At 46.1% G+C, this 27449-nt stretch overlaps 1 protein-coding gene across 4 annotated transcripts in view; it reads left to right on the forward strand.

Moving 5' to 3' along the window:
• sox6 (SRY-box transcription factor 6) overlaps positions 1 to 27449 on the forward strand; it is a 280677-nt gene that overhangs the window by 225656 nt on the left and 27572 nt on the right. For all 4 annotated transcript variants that reach the window (XM_042341433.1, XM_042341434.1, XM_007887524.2 and 1 more), the window contains 4 exons: positions 5095 to 5174; positions 16515 to 16664; positions 19620 to 19800; positions 20934 to 21115. In XM_042341433.1, coding sequence (XP_042197367.1) covers positions 5095 to 5174; positions 16515 to 16664; positions 19620 to 19800; positions 20934 to 21115 — 593 coding nt within the window. The remainder of the gene's footprint in view (positions 1 to 5094; positions 5175 to 16514; positions 16665 to 19619; positions 19801 to 20933; positions 21116 to 27449) is intronic.

Genomic DNA, 27449 nt, shown 5'->3' on the forward strand with positions numbered 1-27449 from the left:
CCTCTTGGATTCCTTATAAAAGAATCTTGTTAAATCTTCTTGTTTCGCCCACAAAATCCAGTCAATCCACCTTACAGTATATCCTGTGAAGCTTTGAGACATTTCAATGACGTGATAAGGCGCTATATCACATGCAAGGATTGTTATTATTAATAAACACCACAGTTTAGATCCCAAGATTGCAGAGCAGTGAGTCTCTGCCTCTCTCAGCTTGTGCTGCATCAGTGTACCAATGGCCCTTTTGTATTGTTTGATACATCTCGCCCACTTCACAGGGGCACAAGCACTGACCCATTTCTCTACCAGCCATCTCGGCTTGGAACTGAACAGCTTCCAGCCCACCAGCCTGGCCTCCGAGGTGCCAGGTCTCAAGGCTGAATCTCAGTGGGATCGTCAGACACGCTGACTCAACCATAACCTCCTCTTCACCCCCACGGCGTTATTTTTAATTGAAACATTAGGTGCTAAAATCATCGGTCACGTGCTTCGCAAGTGGCTTGAGCAGCGAGCTTATCGGGGGTGGAGGAGGGAAGCAGTTGTGTTTTTTTACAGAGACCACAAAGTTATACCGAAAATTGGCACATGCAAGCAGACAAATTGAACATCATTTACAAATGTTTTAAAAGTGTTGGCTCTCCTCCAATGGCTCAGCAAGTTTAGCCAGTGAGTCACTGAGCCACATCCTTGGACCCTATTGAAATTCATTGGTGAATGGAAGAGCTCATTAGAAACTTTCCAGGCCCTTGTCATACTAACACCGGAGCCTTTAGATTAACATCAGGCAACAGGACAGAATGTGTTGTACCCCAGTGAAGGTGGATGTAACCTTGCACAATATGGACAGAGTTGTCACAGCACAGATGTCGGTTGTTTAAAAGAGAAGGCACAAGGCTATTGTACTTGGAACATGGGCTGGGTGGGGGGGTGGGGAAAGCGCCTTTCACGTCAGGAGGACGTCCCAATTTAAAACTAAAACCTGAACTAATGTGTTCGTATGATATCACAAGTTGCACAAGGGAGAGAGAGGAACACGGACAGCACCTCGTACTGACAGAACAAGACTATTTAGCACTAAAATAGGAGTCCTGTAAGCTCCGTGGTTAGAGCACTCGCCTCGCAAGCAAGAGACCCGGGTTCGATTCCCGGGTGAAACCTTGGGCAAGTTCCCTTACTCCACACGCCTGATAATAATCCCTCAAGGAAAAAAAGCAAGAATAATGCGGTCACTCAATCCACGACTGTTTGTGGGACACTGCTGTGCGCAATTGGCTGCCGTGTTTCGCCCACAAAATATAGTCAATTCACTACACACTAGAAGATATGAAAGGCTCTATATCAAATGCAAGGATTATTATTAAAATGCCAGGGCCCTGTATGTAGAAGTACAATAGAGAAATAGAAGTCATATCTGCTAACAGTCGCTGATTGCACAGGACTATCCCGTTTTGACCCCAAAACCCACTGAACTAGTAAATTTCCCCCATTAACCTTGAGAGAGCAGGAGGTGCATGCGTGCACACTAGTGGGTTATCAGTTAGTTAGAAACAGAACGCACCTTTCCTCTGAGAAGCACAATAGCGTGTGACCAGCAAGGAGTGAGTGATGAAAGCCGAGATATTGCATAAACGGCTATTGTGTTTCTCAGAGGTATTTTGCCACGTTGGCCTACAGCGAGGGAGCAGAGGTATGGCAGCCTGTTAGGGCACGCTCGCTGCTCTTTCAACACATATTTTTGGGGAGAGAAAAAAAAAATTCCTCACGCAAACATTCTTAATCCATAGAACAAATTTGAAAAAGATTGCTGCAGCCTGTCCCTAGACTCTGTGCCAAACAATTGTTGGGTGGATGGAGATTTAACTTGGGGCAGAGGGCGGGGAGAACATTGTGGGGAACGATTATTAAAACATTAGACCCTGAAAGGTTTTTCCTTTCGCTGCTGAAAATTAAAGGTATGTCACGCCACACGGAATATTTATCCTGTATATTTATTTGTGTAGTGACCGTTCAGACCCTGAAAAGTGCAAAGCCCGTGTTTTCCAACAAAGCTTTGACGGTCTGGGAAACCATCAGTTGTATCACAGATCTGCTGATTAAAACACACAAAAGACTTAAATAGATGAAGGCACCACCTAGGGTGGTAACCACCTGGAAGACTCGAATTCCTGTCTGCACCGAGCTGGCTGATCTCAGCCTGGGCTGCAGTTAAGGTTGCAATTAGCCTCAGCGCCCCTGGGTTAGAGAGAGGCCAATCAGGAGGAGTGCTGTAGGGTAGTGGTGAGCACGCTCGCCTCGCAAGCGAGAGGACCTGGGTTCGATTCCCGGGCAGGGAAAAATTTCAGGCACGTTCCTTTCCTCCACATGCCTTTCTTTACCAAGCAGTAAGTAGGAAACCCGGTTGTTAGTTGATTGGCGGATTGCTTTCCCTTCAAAAAAAGAAGTAATTTGATCACTCGATCCACGGCTGTTTGTAAGACACTGCTGTGCGCAATTGGCTGCTGCGTTTCGCCCACAAAATTCAGCCAATCCACTTTACAATATCTTCTGTGAGAGCGCTTTGAAACGTCTCAACGACGTGATCAGGCGCTATATCAAATCCAAGGGTTATTATCCAGCGTTCCCGTTTCCTCATCGCCATTCGGTGAGCCCTAATGGATGTCGCTTGAATGGCAGGTGAAAACGGGATTCGGTTTGCCTGTGATGCCCTCTCCCCCATTAAAGGTTGAACAGTCTGCGGACGCAAAGCGTCTCGGCTCAGACGTGAGGAATGGTCACGTGGGTGATCTGAACTGTGTATTTTGTAAGCGAAACAAGACAATGAAAGAGCTGGGCACCTAGGGGGCTTTTGAGAGCAGGGATAGCATCAGTGAGATAATGTAGTTTGCAGAGGGCAGAAGCGCGTGCGGTGGTTGAACCCAGGGGAACAGTAACAGTGATCAGAAGAGCAGGCTGTGATAGAGGGTCTGGAGACGATCACACAGGTTAGGACGCTCAAAGCAGCTGCAACATGTTTTACGACCAATTTTGTTTCTGTTTTTTTTTAAAAAAAAGACTCGGCAAACAAATGAGAGGAATGTTCCCAGCCGCAGGTGAGCTTCCAAACACAGGGTGTGGCAAGCGTCCCAAGGAGAGAGTCGAAGGTAGCGAGCGGGGAGACTACAGCTGTTCCAAAGAGTACATTCGTACCACAGCTGTAACGTAGTGCCAGCAGGGATGTTCAGAGCGTGTGATTGCGATGAGTTTGACATGAACGAATATGGTTCACTGCGTGTAAGGCAGTGTTAGGAGACCCCGTTGTCGTTCCCTCCACTCCCTCTCCACCGCCCCCCCACCCCTCCCCTCCCCTCCCCTCCCCACCGCTCCGCCACACATGGGAATATAGGAAAACAGGACCAGAAGGAGGCTAGTCAGCCCACTGAGTCTGTTCCACCAGTATATTCGATTTTGCCAGAACTTTTTATTTCCGATGCCCCTTCTACGCCCATACCCCTTCGTACCTCTACAACGGCAACCAAGTTTACATTGATATCGCGCCGTTCATGTCAGGATGACGCCTTTAAAAAGAGCTGACTGGGAGCTTGAGCTGGAGCTGAGGGGAACTGAGTGAGGAACGTCAGGGTGGTGGGAGGAAAGTTGATCCAAAGGAAAGGTCTGAAGAAAAGTCTGCTGCCCAGGTGTCCGTCCATCTCTCAGTTAAACATCTCAGTTGAGACCTTTCATCACCATTGTAAGGCATTGTATTAAATGCAAGGATTATTATTATTATTGGGATCTCTCGTTCACTGATCATTGCTAATAGCAACTACTTATTACATCTTTTTAATACGAAACCAAAATGGTCAGACCCAGCGCAAACATTGCTATTTTGAGAGCTGAGCGTATGATAGACCCCATTGTGCCCATTTGAGCTGGAAAACAGGAAATAGCAATAAATGGGTTCTTTCATGGACTTAATATAATGCTTTAACCTAACGTGTGCCTTTCACTTCACTTACATTGCTCAGCTGGTAATATCATCGGCCAGGGTTGAAACTCAACCAAACAAACCAGCAAAATCCTAATGCTTGATCAATTTTTCCCTGCCCTCCACCCTTGCTGATCCCACCCCCAACTTGGGTGCAAATCTGTGACTGTCCAGCGCTTTGGGACATCCTCCTGATGTGAAAGGCGCTATACGAATATAATTTGTGGTTGTTGCTGATGTCTTCACCCACCCCCCTTACCCCACACACACCTGCCCACCCTGCCCCATCACTGGTCTGTGAACTGATCTCAGGCAGGACAGCTCTGGAGGGCTCTACAATTGGTCGCAATGCTTTGGAAGAGGGAGTGGGGTGGAAATAAGACTTGATTCCTGCCTCTGATTATTATCCCACAACACACTGTAGAAAGTGAAGTGAGGACAAGATTGTGATGCTTGCTTTCTCTCTCTCTCTCTTGTTTCACTTTCCCCCTTAACCCAACTCCCGATCACATAAACTGCATTGATCAGTGAAGTTTGGCCACTGGGGCGAGATTTTGGAGAGAGGTTGGCACCCACCGAACCTGAATCGCTGAAGGGAGGGAGAAGGAGGGAGACAGAGGAAGGAGGGGAGGAAAAAGAAATAGGATTAAACTTGATTGACACTTATTTATTTTGGCATTCTACACCCATGACAATTCAGATGTCAGGTTGATATTGTTCAGAGCTGTTGACGACACTGGTTTTGGTAACTAAACACCGGGTTGTATGAGTTAAAGCTTGTCGAGGAGAGATTTTTGATGTGAGCGATGATTTTTTTTCAGTATGTGTATGTGTGTGTGTGTGTATAAATTTATGTGCATGCGAATATACGTATGTGTGTATATTTTTGGGGTTGTGCTCCCCTCTGGAAAGGAAAAGGAAAGGAAAAGAGCCTGCCCCTTTCCATGCTGCTCCTTTGCCTGCGAGCCATCTGTCAGCGGGAGTTAGGAGCCCGCACTGTGACTCCCTGCCCAGCTGAGGCTTTTGTTCGGCCAGATGTTTGTGCTCGGCGCTGGGGTATGCCTGTTGGCACACGTTCGCTGCCTGTTCTCCGCTCATTGTCTGAACCTGTGTGTATTGTTCTACCTCGACAGGTGACAGCTACCCCGTGCAGCTCATTCCATCGACAATGGCAGCTGCTGCAGCGTCTGGCCTCAGCCCGCTACAACTCCAGGTATGTGGCACAACAGTCAGCTCTGGGACACGAGCCAAAACATTATGCTGAATGCCCGGCCGTCTGAGCGCAGATCGCCCTCTCCTCTCCTCCCCTCCCCTCCCCTCACCCGCCTTCCCCCACCCTCCGAAACAAAACAGTCGAGTAATTGAAACTTAACACTTTAAACTCCTGAATGAATCGCTGTGCAGCAACATGCTATCAGGGTTTGTCCCCGGTCAGATTTTAGGGGTCTGTGTACGTCTTTGTGCTGTTTCGCGTTGAGTAGCTGATTTTTGTTGGGTGTTAATTATGCTGATGGGACGAGGCATTGTTTGCAAATTCAGGTTTTCCTCCTTCTCTGTGGCGATGGGCTGACTATTCTGCTCACTGTTGGTAAGTTTAGTGGATTTGTTCCCGAAGCGTTCGGAGAACACAGCAATGTCCAATTACTTCAGTGCACAATTGAATGTTACCTTCAAAACGTCATTGCTGATGCCTCTCTCATGCACTCGTTCCTCATGAGGAGGGCGAGAGAGTGGGTATGGCAACCAAACCTGATCTTCACCCGGGCTTTTCAGGAAAGGTTCCGGGAGATTAAGACGATTGAGAGGGAACCTGATAGAGAGGTGTTTAAGATTAGGAAAGGATTGGATAAGGTGAACATTGATTTGTGTTTCCACTTGTTGGAAGTGAGTCCAAGACATTAATTCCAGATCGTTTCGGAGGAACGTGTTCGTACAGAGGTTGGAGAGAATGAGGAAATGTCAATGATCAGGTAGCAGGAACCCTTTGCAGGAACCCTTCATCATATAATAATAATAATCATTGCATTTCATATAGTGTCTCAAATATACTGTAAATTGACTGTGTATTTTATGTCCGAAACCCGGCACTAGTTTGCACACAATGTCCCACAGACAGCCATTGAGTGAGTGACCAATTTTATTTGGGGTGTGTGTGGGGTGGGGGGGTTTGTAGGCCAGAAAACTACAAGAGAGAGTCTCCCTTCTCTTTCCGAATAGTGCCATGGGATCTTTAACATCCACCTGAACAGGCGGACAGAACTTCGGTTTAACGTCTCATCCGAGGCACGGCACCTCCGACAATGCAACATCCCCACTCAGCGCTGCATCCGAGTGACATCTTAGATTGTGGGATTCCAATTCCCGACGTGGGACTTGAAGTTGAACCCTCAGCCTTCTGATTCAGAAGTGATAGAGCCACCATTGAGCCAGGCTGATACACAATATTTCCCGCTTCCCAACCCAAGGACACCGAGCACCTCACCCATCCTCCCAACCTCCTCCTTACTGCTGACGTAACACTAGATCAAAGATTTGAACCTGGGATCTCCCTGATGGCGTGTGGGGCATCCTTGTTTTGTATTCGTCCATGAGTTCCTGCACGTACCCATTGTACAGGATGCAGCGAGCTTTATAAAAGCGAAGTGGGGGGTGGGGTGGAGAGGGAGATGGGGGGCTGCCGAGCACATTCATTCCATGCCTTGCTCCCATTGTAAAAATCAAGAGCCTTCCCCTCACAATTCGCCCTTGGGTGGTGAACTGTTTAACGTGGGAGTGAAAGAAGAGACGACTGCCTATTCTCAACAAGGCTGATAACTACCAGATAATGTTTGAGCATTAAATCCTAAACGGCTGCAATTGCTACCATACAAAGCAAACACTTTGCGAGCAATGTGACATGTAACTTTTCTTCCAGATAGAGTCGTGTAATTTGTCCCTCACTGCTTATCGCTCAGAGCTTTAATGAGCCTTGGCAAGCCCTAACAATGCATGCAGCTGCATTGCAAGCACCAACAATTTTAGCATCACATCGGAATTTGTGCGTCGGCAAAAAAAGAAAAGGGGGAAAACAAAAAATACGGAACAAAAAAAAATAAAGGAGCAGGAATGCACAGATGCCGGAGGAGCTGTCTCGGCAACTGTAAACACAGTAGATTCTGTATACTGACCTTTTTGTGTTAATGTCAGGTACAGGTCCAAAGTAGAACTGAAGCCTTGCTCAACATGCGCCTCGGGGGCGAAATAATGGCTGAGCGAAGGCCAAAGAATTCTATTTTTAGCGGGGCACTGCAGCAGATGGGAGTCATGAATAGTCATGTATCTGAAGGAAGGCCGAGAGGTTTCAAACATTAATTTGGATAATGTATTTGTTTAACCCAGGGAACAATTCGAACTTCCAGTTCCGAGGGACATGGTCGTTTTGACCTTTTCTGAGCAGAGGAAAAGTGTGTGTGTTTGTGTATGTGTGTGTGTGTGTGTGTGTGTGTGTGTGTGGAACATTGGCTCATATTTACATTATTGTAACTGGGACAGACTTGAGGTTTCCCTGCTTGTTGTAGTGACAGATAAGGCCAGATGAAAAATCGCATTTGAAGAACTTGCTTCCTGATCCAGCCCACAGCCACAGAAGTTAGTAGTGCTGTTTGGATTCGCTGCCTTAATTCAGAGAACTGACAACCACAGAGGCCGGGCAATGTCTCCTGATGGGGCAGCAGCGAAGTTCCTTGGATGCAGGAGTTCAAGGCAATAGGGGACAGGAGTTGGCTCACGTGAGGGAAAGAGCAGTGCAAGGTGGTGGCACATCGCGAATTTAAATCCGAAGCTCACAAATGTCAACCATTACTGGGAGCGAGAGGCGACCAAACCCTCGAATCCTTCCCCTATCCAACGGGATAGATATCTAATTAAAGGAGTCAACTACAGGGGTATAGGCAAAAGACAACTAAATAGGACTGGAAGGATTGCTCTTTAAAAGGACCAGAACAGATACGACGGGCCAAGCAGCCTTCTAAAGTGCTGTAAATTTCTGTTGTTCTTTCTATGGTAGTGATCGTGGCATTTTGTGGGCAAGTGTAGCTCCCCCTCCCCAAACTTGGACGACTTTTCTCTATTGCAAAGCAAACAACTTTTGCCAAATACGCAAATTTGCATTTATATTGCAACAACTTGCATGTATATTGCGACCTTCACGCAGGTGCTGTCTGAGAGCGCTTATCTTCATGCCATAGCCCTTTAAGTTCCCAGACAATGGCACAATAAAGGGACTGGTGGGCTCCCAGTTTCAGATCATTCCTGGTAAACCCTGATCAGTTTTCCCTTTTGTTATGAGGTTGGGGACTGGGAACAATGGTTTGAAACAAAATCGCTCCCGAGTCTTAATGCTTTGCGTTGCCAATACAGTGCCCCTCGGCTGACCTGGAACTTTCCGTATCAGTTTATTGTTTAATGACTTCCTGAAACTCGAAATGAAAAAAACAGTGTGATGCAGTGCCCTTCCTGCTTCCTCGCTCACTCGCTCGCTCACTTGCTGGACTTTTTATTTTAAAAGAAATTCTACTGTCCTCAAGTTATTTTTTCTGTTTATTTCCTCCATTGCCTTATGCCTCTCTGCTCCTACTCACCAGACTCCTCATGAGCTTGTTGCTCTCCAGATACCCCAACCTAACCTGCCTGACCTGCCCAAGTGACCATTGTTCTCGACAGGACACTCGACTGAAATAACAACAATCCTTGCATTGAGTATAGCACCTTTCACGTCGGGAGAACATCTCCAAGCACTTCACAAGATTCACTGTAAAGTGCAGTGACTGTATTTTGTACACGAAGCCGGCAGCCAATTTGCACACAGCCAATGTCCCACAAACAGCCATGAAGTTAATGACCAATTTTATTTGGGGGTTTGTTGACCAGGGCATTGGGAGAAACTGCATTTTCTTTTCGAATGGGATCTTGTGCCATGATAACTTTAACGTCCTCCTGAATAGGCAGGCGGGCCTTCTTTTTTTAACCTCTCCTCTGAAAGATGGGATCTCTTACACAGCAACCCAGATTCTATGAGTACAATGTCATTCTGACTCAGAGAGAGTGCAACCAACCAAGCCAGGCTGACTGTAGAGTTTGACAGACGTGGTGCGGAGGAGGGAGAGAGAGAGAAGGTGAAGGGCTTGGACGCTTTTCCACTACTATGTCATTACTCAAGGTGTATTTCTAACAGTAAAGTATACAAAGGTATGAGGAAAGGGCAGTGGAGTGAGTTACTCTGTAAACAGGTAACAGGACCCACCACAGGCATAGTTCAGTGCTGTGTAAAATGTTATACTGTCCTCCTTGAGCGGGAGGTTAAGCGGGCTCTACATGGAGCTGACTGCTCCCCTCCCCCCCACCCCAAGATGACGTGCTTCTCAACAGAACATCGCCAATGAGCCAGTCCTTTGTGGTGGTTTCCCTCAGTTGCGCCGTTCCTGAGCCAAGGGGTCTGCTGTATCCCAGGGCACTGCCAGTGAAAGCCCAGCCCAACCTGGTACATCAACAGGAATCAGAGGGATAGACCGCACAATTTCACGACGCCTGCCTCCACCTCCAGTTCTCAATTTGCTCCCCGCCCCCCCCCCTCCCCCACCCAAACTAAACGTTAGCCTGAGACAAGGAGTCATTTCATTGAAACTCTTTGTAACTCGCGGTTGAGAAGCCATGAAACTCCCTGTGGGGTAGATGTGAGTCTGGAAGTACTCACAGACACTTCCTGGGTAGAGTGTTCCATTTCCACATGCTCGACAGGTTCCCCCAGCCCCCCTCCACCCGCGCCCCCCCCCACTTTTCTCCTCACAACGCCCACCCCTCCACTCACTATGCAGCTCTTAGCTGTGCACTAGGACAAGCTCTCATTCTATAGGCGAAACATGCAATTATTATAACAATAATAATAATAAAAAAAATGTTTGCTTTTGATATAGCGCCTTATCACGTCATTGAGACATCTCAAAGCGCTTCACAGAGTATATTGTAAAGTAGATTGACTGTGTATTTTGTGAGCGAAACACGACAGCCAATTGCCCACAGCAGTGTCCCACAAACAGTCGTGGATTAATTGACCACATTTTTGGGGGGAGGGTAAGAGAGAGAGAAATTTTCATTATTATTTATAAAAAATGTGTCCGGATTTTCTTACTTTGGAAAATAATTCCAGAATCAGTTTTTTTGTAATAATAACAATACAAATCTTTGCATTTCATGTAGCCCCTTATCACATCGTTGAGACGTCTCAAAGCCTTTCACAAAATATACTGCAAAGTGGATTGACTGTGTATTTTATGGGCAAGATGCAGCAGCCAATTGCGCACAGGTTTTCATTAATTGGGGCATCCATACAGTCAGTCAGTCAGTCGGTTGCCAGCCAGGATGTTGGCAGATACATGTGGTTTGATGCTGCTATCTGTCACAATGTGAAGACAGTGACAGCTCTCACTTTCTAGTGTGTAAAGCCACATTTTTCACAAGTGACAAAAGGACTCTGGCCCAGTCTGTGAAAATCAAGCCGAGGATATTTTTCCCCATTTCTGGTGGAACAAAGCGGTCTTTGTATGTCAGGAGATAGACGTGGGTGGTGGTGGGGTGGGGGCAGGAGGGGAGGGGAGAAAGGGCCAGAGACAGTTGGGGCTACAGTGGGGGAACGGGAGGGGGCTTGTGACCAGGTGCCCAGCTGGAATAACACCGCTCGCAGCAGGCTATGAACTTCAGCGGAAATGGCCAAGACAATTGAAGGTGCAATTCACAAAGGAAACATCAGTGTTTGCAGAGTACTTGTGGGTGATAACAACAACTTGCATTCATACAACACCCTTCACCACGGATAATGTCTTGGAGTGCTTTACACAGACGGGGTCAGACACAGTGGAAGGCAGAGGGGAGGGGAAAAGGGGAAGGTGCCCATAAGCGTGGTCGAAGAGGTAGGTTTTAAAATGGGACTTAAAGACAGACTGAGCGGCAGCAAGACAAGGAAGTTAGGGGCATAATATCTGATTGCTCGACTATCGGTGGTGGTATGGAGACGACTAGGGATAATAATATTAATAATCCTTGCATTTGATATTGAGCCTTATCACGTCTCAAAGTGCTTCAACAGGATATATTGTAAAGTGGATTGACTGTCTATTTTATGGGGCGAATCTCGGCAGCCAGTTGCATGTAGCAATGTCCCACAAACAGCCATGGAGTGAGAAGCCAACTTAATGGAGTAAGTGACCAATTTTTTTACGGCAGCATGGCTAGGCTGAGGTTTCCACACTTTCTCCGCAGTCGTCGAACAAACAGGCTAAGACTAGGTTTCATCTCGTGCCTGCCTAGCCCTGATTTTTTCCTCAGGGGAAACTGCGCCTGAGGCAGTCTCTGGCTACTGGCCTTGTCTACGTAGCTCAGTTGACTCACCAACAGACCAGGGAAATAATAATAATAATCCTCACGTTTGATATAGCGCCTTATCAGATCTTCGAGACGTCTCAAAGCGCTTCGTAGAATATATTGTAAAGTGGATTGACTGTACACTTTGTGGGTGAAACGCAGCAGCCTTTACGCGGTCTGGACTCCCCAGGTCAGTGGGACCAGGCAATGCCTGCCGTAAGCCACCAGACTTCCGTCTGCAAAGCGTAAAGCAATCTTTTATTGGGTTCTGGAGGAGCGCATGTCACTATCAATTCTTAGGTATTCTTTCACACGAGTGAGTCATCGTTTCATTTCAGATTTTCTCAGTGCGAAATGTCAGCCTTGTGAGAGCTGAAACGAACCAGTCCCACCCGTGAAATACACCAGGTTCTAAAATTCCAGTGGTGGAGTCGAGGTGACTGCTGCGGGGGAGAAGGTGGAGGTGGCCATTCTGTTAGCACTTTGTTGATATTAACCATTATCTGAGTTCATTTCCATTGACGTTCAGGATGATGAGGCAAGTGCTGGGAGAGAGCAGCGCAGTGCAGCTCTCACAGTATTCCCGCCTCTCAGGTTCACCGACGGAGACTTTTTGTTTGGGAAGTCAGGTGTCGGACACGTACGGACTCAGACTTAAAAGTATCCAAACCAGACTGAGAGTTCCACATATATTACACCACTTACACTTACACCCTGCGTCAGGAACGCACACTCCCTCTCCCCGGAGGGATGCACCCCGCTTACCTAATTTCGGATGGTTTGAGGCGCTGGTTGGCAAGAGACTGGGAAGGTGGCTAACAAAGTACAGGGTGAGCACATTCAGTAGAATGCTTTGCAGTTGGTGAGAATTTATTCCATTCGAGTTGCTTTTTCTTCCTTTTACGACTTGTGTTTGCAACAAAACGATTGCCAGAGATCAGCCCTTGATAGAGCCCAACCACCGTGAAAGTTTCTGTTCTCCAGCCGGGGGGTTAGGCCGACAACAAAAGCCTGCATTTATATAGCGCCCCTCATGCAGGGTAGCGTCCCAGAGCGCTTGACAGTGGCGGAGCACGAGACTGAGTTGGAGGGAGGGGGAAGTGACCGTAGGCACTGTCGAATAGGAAGGTCTTCAGGTGCGACCTGAAGATGGGGAAGGAAGGGGCAAGGAGGAATGGATAGAGGAAGAGTGTTCCAGAGATTTGGGGCATGGGCAATGGCAATGTGCCCTAACCCACTCTCCTGGAAGGAACCAGTGAATACTCAGAAGGTTTCCTGTCACTGAGAGGCAGTTTGTTCCCAAACTACTGTAGCCTGAGGCGGATTCCAGAGCCAGGGGTTGGCGAATGGAGGACTGAGTTCACGGAGGGAAGTGGGGCGAGGTGGATTGACAAGTTGAGGACGAGGATGGGTGGAGAGATTTATGAGATGAGGACAAGACGAGGTGGGAAGAGGAAGGACGTGAGGACAAAGGTGGGAAGAGGACTGAGCCATATTGGCTTTACTGGTTGTAATATTTGTGCATCCAGCCTCAGGAGTCAGTCAGTGCAGCAGAAGATGAAGAAAATGTTAGAACATAATGGAATTTATCCTGTCTCCTTCTCTCGCCCCTTCCTCGCCTCTCTCTCTCTCTCTTTCTCCCTTATTATTTCCCTTTCTCTCCCTTTGCCCCCTCTCTGTTCCCTACTTTCTCTCTCTTGACATCTGGGGATCAGACACCACTCCCTCACCGGCCCCCTCCCCAGACCTTGGGTCTGTGGGCACTGTGTGGTGAAGAGGATGGGGGTGTGGGAGCTGGCGGAGGTGGCAGGGGAGAGTGGGTCCTCACTGCTCTTTAAGCGATTAGTGCTGTGAAGCAGCAATAAGCTGGGAATTACTGCCTGGGTGCTTGACTGTAAGGAATGATGGGGCATCGAGAATGCTCACTGAGAGACTCCAATTTGTTGTCCTCGAATAAGCTGGCTAAGTCCAAAGGGCTTGTAATTAATTAACATCTGTCTGAAAGGCTGACCTTTGAGGTGAGCCCAAGCGATTGGAGTGAATTTGCCAGTCAGCTGGGAGCAGGGAGGTAGCATTTAAAAGGCATCTGCAGTGGCTTAGACTCTCCTTAACTGATCCCGCTCCCATTCAGTGTCCGCTTGCGGATCGATTGCTCTGACTGCTCGGTTGCAAATCACTCTCACATTCAGCAATATTGTCCCCCTCTCACACACACACACACACACACAGTTTTACGAATTGTACAAGCAAGAGGTCTTAACATGGTATTCTCGCCAGAGTTATCTCTGTGTATTTGTCTGTGTGCATGGGGGTGGGCGCTGGGCGAGAGAGAGAGAGAGAGAGAGAGTGTGTATCCAAAAAAAGGGAATGAAATGAGCTGAAACAAACAGTGGAGTCACTGTGGACTTGTTCCCCTCCAGCCAGTCGGGAGACTTCACCAGGGAATAGCTGTTTGCAGCTTTGAGCTCCAGTGTACACACAAGAAAAGAGGTCTCTTTTCATCACTGTTGCTTTGTTCATGGTGGTCAGCCTTTGGCCTGGCTTTTGTTCATTGCTGACACTGCAAGAAACGCCGGTATCTCTCCAGAGATCGCGGGGGCACAGCTCTCGATCTGCAATGCTGACTTTCGCCCAGACGTGCGTTCAGAAATAAATTGAGTGTGCCAGAGTATGTGTGTGTACATGTATGTGTATGTGTGCCTACCCCCAGCTTGGGTACATATCTAGCAGTGTTAATAATAATAATCCTTACATTTGATATAGAACCTTATCACATCTTCGAGACGTTTCAAAGAGCTTCACAGAATATACTATAAAATGAGTTGACTGTATATTCTGTGGGAAAAACGCGGTAGCCAATTGCGCACAGCAGTGTCCCATAAACAGTCGTAGATTGAGTGACCAAATTATTATTATTATTTTTTTGAAAATGTTGGAAGGGAAACTAGATGTACCTCGGATTTCTTTCGCCTGGCAAATTCTTATGTTCTTATGATCTTATGTGTGTGGGTGTATATATGTATGTGGACACACGCAGAGATTGGTGCAGGTTTGTGTGTGCTTGTGCCATGTGTAAATAATAGTAGCTCTCTATTCCCTTTCTTTATCAATATTCTCTGCACGTAATTTTTGTTCATTTGAATTGAGTGTGAGGCTTGTTGGCTTGAGTTGCACTCCCAGACGGTGCCTCCGACAATGCAATGCTCCCCCACTGAAGCATCAGCCTGAGATATAAGTTAAAAGTCCAGATATGTGGGACTAGAACCCACAAGGTTATTGATTCAGAGGTGATAGTGCAACCAACTGAGCCAGGCTGAAAACGTTACTCATCAGCTTTGATGTTTTCAAGAAGTTAAATGGTTCATAACACCTCGTCGGGAGGTAGTTTCGGCAGGTGGAACAATAAGAGTCCTTCACGATGACTCGCGGGACTGGGGCTCTGGGGAGATCTCGGGTCTGAGCTAAGGCAAGCGAGCTGGTGTCACAAATAAGGGGCAGGGCAGTTCACGTTGGGGCCTTTTTCCACCAGTTACACCTTTCGAGAGCTTGCTCCATCCCCAGCGTCTCTTTAAACCGTTTTTCTTTATGCCCCCTTCTGAAGAAAACCAAACATACTTCTCTCTTCTCCCTCCCTCCCATTGAGACCAGATCCCTTGCTTTACTCAGTGAATTCTTAAATAGACCTTGGGCAAATCCATTCAACAGAGCATGTGGTATCAGCAAGGGTAGGACAGTAATGGACCCTAAAGTCGCTCAGTGACCCTATCTGCCCAGCTGTGAGCTCAGATTTTCCAGAGTGTGATGTCTGTCAGTGCATGTCGACTATAAGATGCATTTTTGGATCTGAAAAAGAAATTTGAGGGAAAGGATAAGACGCAGAGAGAAACAGACAGACAGAGAAACAAAGAGAGAATGAGGGAGACACAGAAAAGAGATAGAGTTAGAGAGACAGATTTAGAGAGATAGAAAAATACACAAGGAGAGAGACAGAGCGACAGACAGACGCAAACATACACAAACAGAGAGAGAGAAAGAGAGAAATACAATGCAGTTTTGACAGTCACAAAGCATTAGCAAACTTTTGAAAACAAAGCAGTTATTAAATTAAAAAGGAAGGACTATTCATATCTGTGTGGGAACTTAATCAAGCTCTCATTTCTAATGCTGATGACTCCACGGTTGCCTGAGGTAGTGTGGAAGAAAGCCTCTTTTGTGCCTCGGTAATGTGGCAGCGATAAAGTTTCCTATAGCAGCCATATGTGTTTACATCACAAGTCGTGTTGTTTGACAAAATGCTTTGTCCTGTGTGCGTTTCCCTCTCTTTTAATTCGGCAGAGTTGGTTGCAGGATTATTTTGCCTGGAAGCATTTTAATCAGCTGCGATCTTTTTTTGTGTGGATGTGTGTATCTGTGTATCTGTTTGTTTTGCTCTCTTTTCCCCTCCCTCTTGGAAAAAGTTCCTTTTTCCTAAGTGGAATTTGAGAGTTGTGCACATGTAGGGCAGGTGGACAAAATGTGAGAGATTGAGGTGAGGGAGGGATTTGAGACTGTTTACCCAAAAGATAACAAGCAAAGAACCACGTTAATATCAGGTTGAATAATTCTTTGACCTTCTGGTCTCTTTGAAGACCAATAAGACTTGATGTTTAAAATTCCACCTGGCCTTGCTCTGTAGTTTCTAGGTGATTTGCGCACAGCAATGTCCCATGTACAGCTATGAAGGGAATGACCAGTTTTATTTGGGGGATTGTTGGCCACGAACTGGGGGAAACTCCCTTCTCTTTTCAAGTAGGGATCTTTAATGCTCCCCACGCCCCCTGGCAACCTAGACTGTGAGCTTAACGTTCCGACTTGAGGCTTGAACCCACAACCTGCTTCCTCGAAGGAAAAGAATAAAACCAGCTGAGCTGGGTTGACACTTAAGAGCGGGAGAAAGGAACGGAAATCTATTACAAAGAGAAAGGCCTCCTCTTGTAATGAAAGGTTCTATGATGTGTGTGTTGATGTGTGTGTGTATGTGTGTCTTTCTCTCTGTGACATTCCACAGTAGGCTGTGGATGGAAAAAGATTGCAGATATCAGATATTCACTGGCTGGTGTTTTCTTTTCTCCCTCTCTCTCTCTCTCTTTCCCTGTTCCTGGTGTCATGACGGATTTAGCAGCTATATGCCACTCAGCTGGCCAGCATGCAGTCATCGCCCAGCGGAAAGATCCTGTCCACCCAACAGCCGCCGAATCCAGCCGGTGGGCTCTCTCCTACGACACTGAAAAACGAAAAGCGCGGGAACAGTCCCGTGACTCATGTCAAGGTATGTTCTTCAGTATTTTGGCTCGTTTTCCAGGTGGGTAATAATTCCTTCAAAAAAATAAAAATAATAATAATAATAATAAATTGGTCGCTTCAATCCACGACTGTTTGTGGGGACAGTGCTGTGCGCAATTGGGCTGCCGCATTTTGCCCACAAAATACACAGTCAATTCACTTTACAGTAGATTCTATGAAGCTCTTTGAGATGTCTCAAAGACGCGACAAGGCGCTACGTCAAATGCAAGGATTATTATTATTATTATTTATACAGCCGGTTTCCGAGAGAAGAACTTCACCCCTTCAGATGGTATTCAGAAATGTTCCTGGGTAAATGATTAAATATTAAGAGTCTTTACTTTGATTCTCTGTGAGAAGGGAAACATTTTACAAGGTTCATTAATGGGATCTCCAGATAGTATTTAAAATAATAAGGTAATACGCATTGTATTTGATATAGCAGCTTTCAGGTTAGGAGGATGTCTCAAAGCACCTCACAGGATTTTACTGTAAAGTGCAGTGACTGTTTTGTAGGCAAATACAGCAGACATTTTGCGCACAGCAGTGTCTCACAAACGGCCATGAAGTTAATGATCAATTTTATCTGGGAGGCGGAAAGGGTTGCTGACCAGGAGAGCAAAAAACTTGAAAGATCACCTGAATGCGCACCTGAACAGGCAGACTGTTGAGCTGGCACCAGCAGAGAGAAGAGAGGAGAGCAATGGGATTAGAGTAGAGAAGAGCAGTGGAGTAACTTGGCACCAGCACAGAAAGACGGACCAAATGTTCACCTTCTGCGTTGTAATGACTAGGATTAACATTTACCCTGTGAGTCCCCAGCGTGGATTAAATTGCTCAAATAGCCACCTCTGAGGGCCTGGGATCCTGCATGATTGTTCTGCGGTGCAAGTGGAACGCACACCTTCGGGTATCTAGCCTGTGCCAAGGCCGGACTGGAAACTGCTAGCTTTCTGAGTGCGAACGCAGGGCCGAAATGAGCTGAATGCAAAATGCCCAACGTCACCCAAACACCCTCCAAATTGAATTGGAAGAGGCAAACCTAACAATGGTGCGCACTCCAGCAGCTAGCTGGAGCCTGATATGCATTGCCAACACCGTGGGGCTTGGCTCCCTGGTGAATTATCAGAGGGAGAGAGGGGGAGAAAGAAATGTGGGTCAGGGTGTTGAAAATCATGGAGATTCACAGCTCGCTAATTGATCAGAATTGGACTTTAACTGCATTGGCAAATGTGGCATTTTGGTTACAAGAGGTAGGGAGGTGTGTGGTGCAGTGGGTTAATGCATCTTGGGCATTTGTATTTGAATTCAGCTAAGAGATATGGGATGGAATCTCTCTCTCTCTCCCTCTTTGCTGGTATTAACAGTCCTATGTGTTTGAGAAAAGTCAGCTCCCGGGGATTGGGAGTGAAACAGCCGATGGCACAAAGCTGTTATGAATTCAGTACAAGTTCAGTCAGATAGGCCAACAAGATAGGTAGCCAGAGAAATGGAGATGTTTGCACTGGTATAAATAAAAAGAATCTTTGCATTTCATATAGCGGCTTTACATGTTGCCGAGACATCTCAAAGCGCTTCAACACAGTGGGGGAGCTACACCACTGATTTGAGACTATTACCTGAGTGAAAGAATAGGGAACTTTATAGAAAGCTGACAGCACAGAAGGATGCAACTTTCTCCATCATGTCAGGGCTGGTGCTCGCTCTACCCCGGAGCTATCTACAAGAAATAGGCTTGCAAGTTCAGTTTGAATTTAAGAATTTTGTCCACCACTGTGGACCATCTTAAAGGTTAAGTGAAAATCCATTGCCCTGCACTTTCTCTGAACTCTTGACCTCACCAGGGTAGAATAGTAGGGGAGAGGGAGTGATATTCTGTGCTTTTCAATATTAAAAGTTTAATGGGAAATCCACTTTTCCCCAGAAATTGGTAAAATGAATCAAGAAAGACCCTCATGACTCCCACATGTAGTCTTTGAAAACCTCTGTAAACTCTGTCTTAATTTGAAAGGCGATTTTTCTTCCCACAGTTTTTAACAAGAAATGGGCTTGCAAGTTCAGTTTGAATTTAAGAATTTTGTCCACCCCTGTGGACCATCTTAAATGTTAAGTGAAAATGCTGAAACTTGGTGGAATTTGGGGCTTGAGGATGACCGGTAGTTTCTGCATGCCCCAAGTAATTTTAGCATTGCATTTCAAGGAATCTGTTAATCACAATGGACGAGCGATCTGAAGCAGAGTTGCTGTAAATAACTGCTTACCATTGCTGTATAATATTGCGGTCAAGGCAGTAATGTGAATAATGAATAGCTTTCTTCAGTGGCATATGCTAGTCAGTTTCTCTTCCCTGCAACTCACCCCTCCCTATAGTGCGGTTTGTATGGATCCCAAGGGATGTGTTTTAATAAGGGGTTTGCTGCATTTACAAACTGCAAATCTACAGTCAACTATGACGTCACCCAATAGAGTCGGCCTTTTACAAGCGATTTTTGGTGTCTTCGCAAACTGGCTGCCAACTGCGGTGCCCTTAATCTTCTATTCATCTAGTCTGCTAAAAGCAAGTCAAAAATTGGGTGATTTAAGAATGGAAAAATTCAGTGGAATCCTTGTTATATGCAAACTAGCTTACAGGCAGACTCATAGAGACGACCAGGAACGCACTAAGTGTCAGCCTGGCTCAATCGATAGCGCTCTCTCCTCTGACTCAGAAAGTTGTGGGTTCAAACCCCAGATTGGAATTTTAAGCTCAGGTGCACTGATGCGTATATTTGTCGGCCAATTTGCGCACAGCAAGGCCCCACAGACAACCATGAGGTGAATGGTATGTGCACAGAGGATTTACTGGAAAGCCAGGCCATTGTCGATGTGGTGGCCATTAACAGGGGGAATAGGTTCGAGTCTGTACTAGTGCCATGTGATGATGCTTTTGACCAATTTGCAGGACGAAACTGCCCAGCCGCTCAACCTTTCAGCCAGGCCCAAGACTTCAGAATGTGTCCGATCGCCCACATCGCCGACACAGAACCTTTTCCACACAAATAAGTGCAGCCCGATCAACCTACTCAACAAAGGCAGCATCCCCAGCCCGTTGGGTGGGGCCCCAGGAAGAGGATCATCATTAGGTAAATGCACAGCACAGTTACACAGCACAGTGTCCAGGTGTGCGAACAGTTGTATTTCAGTCTTATTTGCCACCTACAAGCAGCCACTGTCGAAGGTTATGCCAGGGTTTCTATGCAGCAACACTTAAATTGTGGGTCTTTGTCAGCACGGCTCTCCTCCCAATATGACTCAGATTTTCACCTCACTTCTTGTGATCTTGTGATGCAGGGGAGAAAGGTGCCAAAGATTGTTCATTACCAACCAGTCCCGTGTCCCTACACAGATCAGAGCACATCAGGAACTCAAAGCCTCCTTCAGTCCCGTTGGAAAAAAAAGGCTGATGTACGAATTAAAAATCAAGTACAATGCCTCATCTTCCTCCACATATACAACCCACTTCCATACAACTCCCTCCCACTTTCATACATCGCCCACAAAATACACAGTCAATTCACTTTACAGTATATTCTGGGAAGCGCGTTAAGACGTCTCGAAGATGTGATAAGGCGTTGTATGAAATACATGGATTATTATTATGCCCCAGCCCCCCGCCACTCCCCCCCCCCACCCCGCTCTATTATTATCTGGTGTGGGCCAGTGCCACAGGGAACCCAATATATCCAACTACAAAGTACAAGGCAGGTTGCTGTGGCAGTGCGGAGTACATTCCTAGCAATCGATGGGCCACATAATGTCGTGAAAGGAATGGTTTTATTAATGATTAAAAGATTAAGGAGATTCACGGTCAAGTGCGATTTTTTTCTTCCTCGGGATCTCGAACGTATTTATTTATACATTGTACATAAATATGTGTTTAATTTTTTTTTGAGAAGAAAAACACGCAAAATGTTGATAGTAGGAATAAAGCACTCTTTTCACATTGAATATTTTGCATTTCACAACGGGGCTGGTCAGCTGGTTATAAAGGAAACCGCAGTGAACTCTGAATAGCTCATTACACAGGGGGGCAAAGCTGTGTGGAAATAGAGGACCTCTGTGGGTCAGAGGGAATGTTATATTTTTCTCTGCACCAAAGTTATAATTTAGCCTTTCTCCCCCACTGCTCTCCAACCTTCTCTCTCCTCCATTTTCTCGTAGAAGTCTCTTAACCTTTTTTGTTCCACCCCGCCCTCGCCCCATCCCATCCCTGCAGACATCCTCTCTACCCTGAATTCCACCGCATTCCTCGGTGACCAGGATGCAGTGATGAAGGCCATCCAGGAGGCGAGGAAGATGAGGGAGCAGCTTCAGCGGGAGCAGCAGCTGCAACAGGCAGGTCTCGACGGTAAAATGTCATCCGTGAACAACCTGGGAATGAACTGCACGGGCAGCAAGGTGGGTACAGAGTAAAGTCACAGCAAGCAAAACCATGCCACATAGCTTCCATTTACACAGCGCCTGCCTGTCGGGAGGAGCTTCACACTCCGGGCTGGGCAGCCGAGACTGGGGACGGGGGCCGAAAAGGGAGGGGAAAGACGACTGAAAGTGCGGTCAAAGAGATTGGTGTTCCAGAGATTAGTGTTTTATTGTTGTGGTGACTAAACGCACAGCCATTGATGTCACCTATATCGGGAATCCTGCTTAAAAAAATACAGCAACCACTTACTTAGCGGCCATCACGCAGGATGCCATCTCAGAGCGCTGTACAAGACGTCTTTTAGACTGGCCTTGAACGAGGTGAGGGTGGGAGGGACTAGTTTTGTGACTATTTCCAGCAGGGATGACAATATTGATGGATTCACAACCTGTCAAGAGTTCAGATGTTTTCCCGAATTTATAGCCTGAACCCAAAAGGCAATGGACAAGCGGATGCTTGAGTCTCCCATTATCTCACCAGGTGTCCAGGGAACTTGCAACGCAAAAGTAAGGTGTAAATTTGGATTGTTCCTTAACTTGATTACTTAATAAGGAATGGAACATCTCCTTCTGTTAACTTGAAATGCACCAACCCTCAGGAACTCCACTCCAATGCGATCTGCATCTGAAGCAGAGTTCCTGCAGGTCAAAGGGAGTTCCAGCAGGATTCCTGATCACTTAAGAAATCCTGCTAAGAAACAATTAGTATTTATTTAGCGACCTTAGCATCTCGGAGCGCTATACAAGTGGCCGGGCTGGGCACCAAGCAAGGCAGAGAAGATGGAGTTGGCCATAGGGTTGGTCAAAGAGGTAGGTTTTGAGGTGGGATTTGAAGATAGATTAAAGAGTGGATGAGACAGAGGGATTGAGGCAAGGTGTTCCAGAGAATAGTGTTGCAGTGGCTAATCGCACATCCATTGATGCCGGGTATATCGCAAATTACACCCCACCTTCTCTATTCATCCTTCAGACTGCAGAGGAGGTATTGCCCTGGTCTAACATTCACAGAGCCTGAATTAGACCAGGGATTTTCTCCCCACAATCGGGATAAGTGGGGGTGGGTTCCCGGCACTGTTGATCGGCTTGGCATTTCAGACAAATCCTCACTCTGCCTCGAAGGACAGACCAGAACTCATAAGCAAATGCCCCACTATCCCACTTAACAGCATTGGATGTAAATCCACACTGAGATCCAGGTTGAACCTCCAGTACCAAGCTAATGATTTGACCTCTAATCCTGTTGAAAAATCATACAGTCAGTCTGCCCGAGTCACGTCTACAAGCCAGAGCCCAACGATATCATCAAAGCATTGTTGAAGCAAAAATATTCCAAAATTAATAAGAATGGACAGAACAAAGCAAAAGGATGTTAACACTAATTGCGATTATTCATAACTGTTTGTTTTCCCGAAGGGGTCCTGATGGTGAGGCTGACTCTTTAATGCTTACACTTAGGAGCTTGTTCAAAGGTAACTTGGTTCACTCTTACCTCGGCTTCAAAGGGTGAAAGGTTTTTGTGTTAACATGCATTTTGATTATTTTTGGTTCCTCTCTGGGAGCCGCCCTTAAGGTTTTTGCAATTTAAAATGAGCATTAATAGGCAAAGCGAGGAGCCATGCAGAGTCAAGCAAGTCTGGACTTTGCTTTCTTTGAGCTTGTTAAAACCTGCCACGAGAAAGAATGGAAGAATAAACTTTCCAAGCCCACTGTTATCTTGTTCTCCTGCTTCAGCTTAGCAGGATTGTGAGGGAGGCTGATTTTTATTTTATTCTTCACCGAGAAAGAATTTCGAGCAGGAGAGAAACCTAGCTGCAATAGAAAGAACACTCCTGTGCTTGCCTACTTTGCTCAGCCAGCTCAGGCTTTCTGCACATACATCGACCCCTCTGCTCCACAATCGGCGGCTGTGCCTTCATCCACTATCCCCCAAACCTCCGAATTTCCCTGCTTCAATCCCTCCATCTTGCTCCCTCTTTGCCCACCTTCATATCACACTTGAAACCTTCTTTGATCGACTGTGCCCGTTGTCACCTCCCCTTTCTCTTCAGCTCGGCGTCAAACTATGTCATTGTTAAGCCCTCTGAGATGCTTCCCTGCGTGAATGGTGCTATAGTAATGCAAGTACTTGTTGTTGACACTTTGGAGAGGGGTCACAGTGGAGCAGGAGATAGCGAAAATGTAACATGCTTTACGCTCACACCAGTAAATGCTTTGCTCTGCCTATATAATGGAGAAATACAATTAGCAAACTGAGCATGTCAGATCCCAAGGGTGAGTCCTGGGATCAAGGATTACAGGTTATGATGAGACGTTCAAAAGAGGTTAACCCTTTTTCACTGAATGAAAGAAGATTGATAGGGGATATGATCCAGGTCTAAAATTAAAAGGACAAAAGATTGGAAGAAGGTTTCTCTGCACACCCCATCTCCCAGAGCAGAGAATATGTCAACAGATGCCCTACAAAAGCACATGATGTTGCATCAATTAACTCCTTCACTAAAGCCAATCCTTGCATTTGATATTGCATTTTTCACATTGGGAGAACATCTTAAAACTCTTTACAGGCTTCAGAGGCGAGAATGCTACAAATTGAGCCTGCCTAACTCACACCTTTGGGCTCTCAATTGGCAAAGCAGTGTGAATGGGAAAAGCGCCTTGAGCCATAAAGGGCGCCTCCTGCTGGTAAGCACGTGTATGTCACCCCGGCTTTGTGAGTACTGTTCTGGGCAGTTGGTGTAATGCGCACAGGCGTTTCCTAACCCAAACGCACTTCACCTCCCGCAGTACTAGTTGATCTGCTATTTCCCCTGGTGAGGTGCATGCTGAGCCATCAACCTTTGGTTGAGGCATCAAACCGAGGTCCTGTTGCCTGTTCATGTGGACGTTATAGATCCCATCGCACTATTCAAAAAGAGAAGGAAGTTTCTCCACATATTCTGACTAACAATCCCTCAGTTAAAACAATTACTTGTTCACTTCTTGGCTGGGGGACATTGCTGTGGGCAAATTGGCTGCCACGTTCGCCTGTAAATACACAGTGAAAACCCTGCGAAACACTTTGAAACATGTCGATGAGGTGATAAGGCACCGTATCAAATGCAAGAATGATTAGTATTATTATTCTGTGGATTAGCGGGTGCTTCTTATTGAGCCTCCTCAGTCCCTCACATTCAGCATTGTGTCCCAGCAACAACACAAATCTGTTCTGATCTGATTGCTTTCATCTCACAGGTTACAATTGGTCGCTTAATATTTATAGGCTAAATTTGAAAATAAAAATGACATGCAGTGCCTTGCAATCCTTTCTTTTTGGCAGGTGTTAAGGGGAGGGAGGTAGGGAGGGAGGGGGGGTAAGGAGAGTGAGCTAAATCCAATCTCATTATGTAAGCTCGCCTTTTCCTGCACCATTATAAAATCATAGATCGGCACCAGTGACAGGCATTCATTGCAATGCAGCAGCTCAAGTACACAGAATTAAAAATTAAAAGATTATCTGTGTAACGTACAGCTTTATAGCCTAGGGGGTATAGTCTGAGCATAAATACTGCAAGGAAATGTGTTGTGTGTTCTTGTAACACTCAGCTGCATTTACAAAATGCATATTGCATCTCTGGTAGCTCTGACAGAATTTGCTTTGGTACATTAGGGTACTCTCAGATCAACTTAAATGGGATCAAGAACAGGTTAAAATAATCAATGGGGGATTGTTACAGGGGATTATTAATTATTGATTCGACTGAGAGCATTGACACTGGTGGCGGTGGGGGTTGGGTGGGTGGGGTGCAGGGGAAGGAAGTAACCACTGGCTACACAGGGGAAACTTGGAGAAATTAATCGGACTGCATTGGGACTCAGACCAATCATTCAAGGGAAGTTCCCGCTAAAAATGGCATCAGTTCTAAATGGTTAATTGGAAATGCAGTGAGTTAAATCTGTAATGTCTCTCTCTCTCTCGCTCCCTCTCTCCCCCTCCACCCAATCAATTGAAATTAATTGTAACTTCACCGTTGGCCTTCAACCCTCGTGCAAATCATTCTGAAGTGCCTTATTGCTCTCTCGCCTGTCTGGGTGACCAGTGCTGAATGCAAGGTCAAAGCATTGGCACTTAGAGACTCACACCCTGCCGGGTTCAAAGAACAACTACATGTGTTTCAAAGGCCAGCTAAAGAGCCGGGTGGGGCGGGTCACCCGGGCTGTTTAATTTATTCATATTCGTTTTAATAATAATAGTCCTTGCATTTGATATAGCGCCTTATTGCGTTGTTGAGACGTCTCAAAGCGCTTCAGAGAATATACTGTCAAGTGGATTGACTGTGTATTTTGGGACGAATCCCAGCAGCCAATTGCGCACAGCAGAGTCCCACAAACAGCCGTGCAGTGAGTGACAAATTTTTTTTTTTAAGGAATTGTTACCCAGGACTAACAACTGGGTTCCTATCTACTGCTAGGTAAACAGAGACGTGTGGAGTAAGGAAACTTGCCTAAGATTTCGTCCCACCTGGGAATCGAGTGAGGCGAGCGCACAAACCAATACGCTACAGGCCTCCACAATATTAAAATTATTCATTTTAGCCATTAATCGCACACAAAATAAAATCACATTCAAGGAAAAATCAAACATCTTACATTTTTCAACTAATTACTCAGACACAAATCCTAGGTTATAATAATGTATGGGGTATTGTACCGAGCTGCACAGGAAATCATCTCCCCTCCATTGTCTCTATAACATACAATAATGTCCCGTTGTCAGGAGTAATAATAATAATAATAAATATTATACCAATAATAATCTTTGCATTCTCAAAGTGCTTCACGGGATTTACTGTAACGTGTAGTGACTGTGCATTTTGCTACGTTAACTTGGCCAATTTACACCAATTTGTGCACAGACACGTGACCATGAAATGAGTGACCACTCTGAGGATTTTTGTCCTGGGAGGAACCATTCTCTTTTGGAATAGTACCTTAGGGTCTTTAATGTCCACCTGAACAAGCAGATGAGACCTCTGGCAATGCAGAACTCACCCCAGCACTGCGCTGAACTGTCAGCCTAGACTGTGAGGTCAAAGTCCTGACATGAAGCTTGACCCCACAACTGACTCAGAGGCAAGAGTGCTACCAACTGAGCCAGGCTGACACCTACAGCACAAATAGAGCACTGTCCAGCAGACAGGAGTAAAGTATAATTCAAGAGCCAGTTGGAATAATAAGCAGTGGAAAAGTAGCTTCTAAATTAAGACCCAATTTAATAATTTTCCACAATTATGCACATCCAAATTTAGCACAGATTGTCTAAACAGCTTACATCTACATAATGGGGTAAGGCAAACTAATGGGAATAGCACTTGAGCCCCTCTTGCTTAGGGCTTCCCCAGCCAGTTGATCCAGTGAGTCATTGAATCGGGCAGATCAGCCAAATCCAGGTTATCTCTATGCTGAGTTAGCAAATCTCAGCCAGGGCTATATTGGAGAGAAGTCCTGCAGTTGACTTCGGCACCCTGCAGAAATACAGTCAGGTGGTCCTGCCCTGTTGGCTAGTCAGTGACCAGTGACAACCCCACGCCCCTTTTGTGGCAGAGAAATAATTACCTTTAAATGGTAGAATTTCCTTCATGACTTACTCTGTTAACATAGCAGTTTGGAGTGCGTAGACAGAGCATGACACATTGTTGAATCTGGTTTTAAGTCGGAAGCCCATTTTCAAAGAAACACACAGAAAACCAGCTCCGAAGTTAATGAGTGTGTTTAAGAATTCGGACAAATTCTGGACACACTGAAAAGCTACGCTAGTAGAGTAGGTGTAGACCTGGGTGGAATTTTATCCCCACAAGAGCGCTCACACGTGGGCTATGAATTCTGCCATTTGAAACATTGTGGGCAGCCAGCCCGCAGTTCAGTTAATAAGTAATTGTTTCTCGACATTTAGTCAGTGAGTCAGGGCTTAACTTTGCAACAGAATGAAGCTCGCAGCTTTGTGGAATCCTTGGAACAGCTGTGACTGGCATCTGTTTGCTGAACCCTCGCCTTGCCAAATAATCTGCACCCGGTACCTGGCAGGGATGATGCCTTGTAAGGGCCAGGCTGGTTTGGGATTTTGCGAGCCATGGCGGGGCAATATCCCAACAAACAGGTGAAGCTGTGCTCTGGCCGGGGGCCGGTGTCCAGTGCCTTACAAAGACAAGAAATAGCAAACAAGCACAGTTGTCAGTTTCAATTGGCCTTTACTCGTGTTCACACTGTAATTAGTTGACGAGTGAAAATAAATGGTTGTCTGGGCGTATTTTGTGCTCTTTGAAAAATGGTATTGGTG

Source organism: Callorhinchus milii, unplaced genomic scaffold (genome assembly GCF_018977255.1).
Source record: "Callorhinchus milii isolate IMCB2004 unplaced genomic scaffold, IMCB_Cmil_1.0 Scaffold17, whole genome shotgun sequence".
NCBI lineage: Eukaryota > Metazoa > Chordata > Chondrichthyes > Chimaeriformes > Callorhinchidae > Callorhinchus > Callorhinchus milii.